General features: G+C 68.4%; 1 protein-coding gene across 1 annotated transcript in view; it reads right to left on the bottom strand.

Moving 5' to 3' along the window:
• Nucleotides 1–835, bottom strand: part of TRIM46 (tripartite motif containing 46) — an 8777-nt gene that overhangs the window by 1262 nt on the left and 6680 nt on the right. The window contains exon 10 of the mRNA XM_077764057.1: nucleotides 1–132. Within this exon, the coding sequence (XP_077620183.1) occupies nucleotides 1–132 (132 nt within the window). The remainder of the gene's footprint in view (nucleotides 133–835) is intronic.

Raw genomic sequence — 835 nt, 5'->3', positions numbered from 1 at the left:
AGCCCCGCCGTGGAGCCGGCGCCCGCCCCCAGCAGGATCTTGCCCATGCCGATGGTCAGGAACGCGAAGGGCGGCGAAGCCTCCACGGTGGCGTCCTCGGCTCCGCTGTCGTGTCCGCTGTCGGGGTCGTACCTGCGGGAGCCGGTGGGTGTTGGCAGCGGAGGGAGGAAGCGGGGCATGGGGGGGGGGCGGCGAGGGCCAAGGGCTGAGACGGCAGACTGGATGGGATGGTGGGGAGGGAGTGGCCGAGAGGACGGATCGGGGCCGTGTCGCAAACGCAGGGGTCAGAAGGTGGGGCTGGGGGCCCAGGCCACCAGGGAAGCAGTGTTGAAGGAAAGGACGCTGGTGTCAGAGGCGGGGGAGAAGGAGGTGAGGACTGAGCCCCAGGAGCCAGGAAGGTGCTGAGGAGGGCAAGGGGGCGACGTGCTGGCAGGGGGCGCAGAGAAGGTTCGAGAGCGTTGAGAGGGCTCCGCGACTGAGGAGCTGGGGAGAGGAAGGCCGTCAGGGAGGCAGGTGTGGGAAGAGAGCTGGGGTGGAGGGTGCGGGCTGGGGTGCACTGCGGAGAAATGGGGTGTTTAGGGACAGAGTGCGGCGAGAAAGGGCTGGGGAGGCAGACGCGTGGGGGATGGTAACGCGTTGGCAGGAGAGGGGGTGCAGGCGGAATGTTAAAGGCAGCGCTTCGGATGCTGAGAACAGATGCGGCGAAGGAGGTGCTGGGGAGGGTGGGTTTCGTGGACGCAGCAGGTGGAAAGGGGGGGTTGGGAGGTGCGGAGGTCAGACAGGTGGCGAGGAGGCCTGGGGGACAGCTGGAAGCAGGTGCACGGCCCCTCTCCTC

The sequence above is a fragment of the Crocuta crocuta genome, unplaced genomic scaffold, assembly GCF_008692635.1.
Source record: "Crocuta crocuta isolate KB4526 unplaced genomic scaffold, BGI_CrCroc_1.0 scaffold528, whole genome shotgun sequence".
In the NCBI taxonomy this organism is placed as follows: Eukaryota; Metazoa; Chordata; class Mammalia; order Carnivora; family Hyaenidae; genus Crocuta; species Crocuta crocuta.
The sequence above is the reverse complement of the archived record's forward strand: the minus strand, read 5'-3'. Positions and strand labels throughout refer to the sequence as shown.